The 256-nt window shown below is 44.5% G+C and overlaps 1 protein-coding gene across 1 annotated transcript in view; it reads left to right on the forward strand.

The window, feature by feature from the left end:
* Positions 1-3: 3 nt before the first annotated feature.
* The window catches only part of CSUI_005869 (fad-dependent glycerol-3-phosphate dehydrogenase), a gene marked incomplete at both ends in the record, with an annotated part of 3189 nt that continues 2936 nt past the window's right edge, over positions 4-256 (forward strand). The window contains one exon of the mRNA XM_068066036.1: positions 4-126. Within this exon, the coding sequence (XP_067921988.1) occupies positions 5-126 (122 nt within the window). The remainder of the gene's footprint in view (positions 127-256) is intronic.

Below are 256 nucleotides of genomic sequence, written 5' to 3' on the forward strand. Positions count from 1 at the left end.
TACACTCGCCGGCACGACCGATGCTGTATGTAACTTATCATACAATCCTGTCCCTTCAAAAGAAGAAGTGGATTGGGTGATCAAGGAGCTGTCTGCCTATCTCAAGATTGAAGAAAGTCGTCTCAAGTAGGAGGAAGGGAAACAGCGCAGATTCTCTTCAAGGCGTCTGTGTAATACACCATTCTATGGCTTAAGGTGTCCATGGGGATGTGCGTATATGTCGGCATATATATGAACATACATGGATATCTAGGTA

This window comes from Cystoisospora suis, assembly GCF_002600585.1.
Source record: "Cystoisospora suis strain Wien I chromosome Unknown contig_2898, whole genome shotgun sequence".
NCBI lineage: Eukaryota > Apicomplexa > Conoidasida > Eucoccidiorida > Sarcocystidae > Cystoisospora > Cystoisospora suis.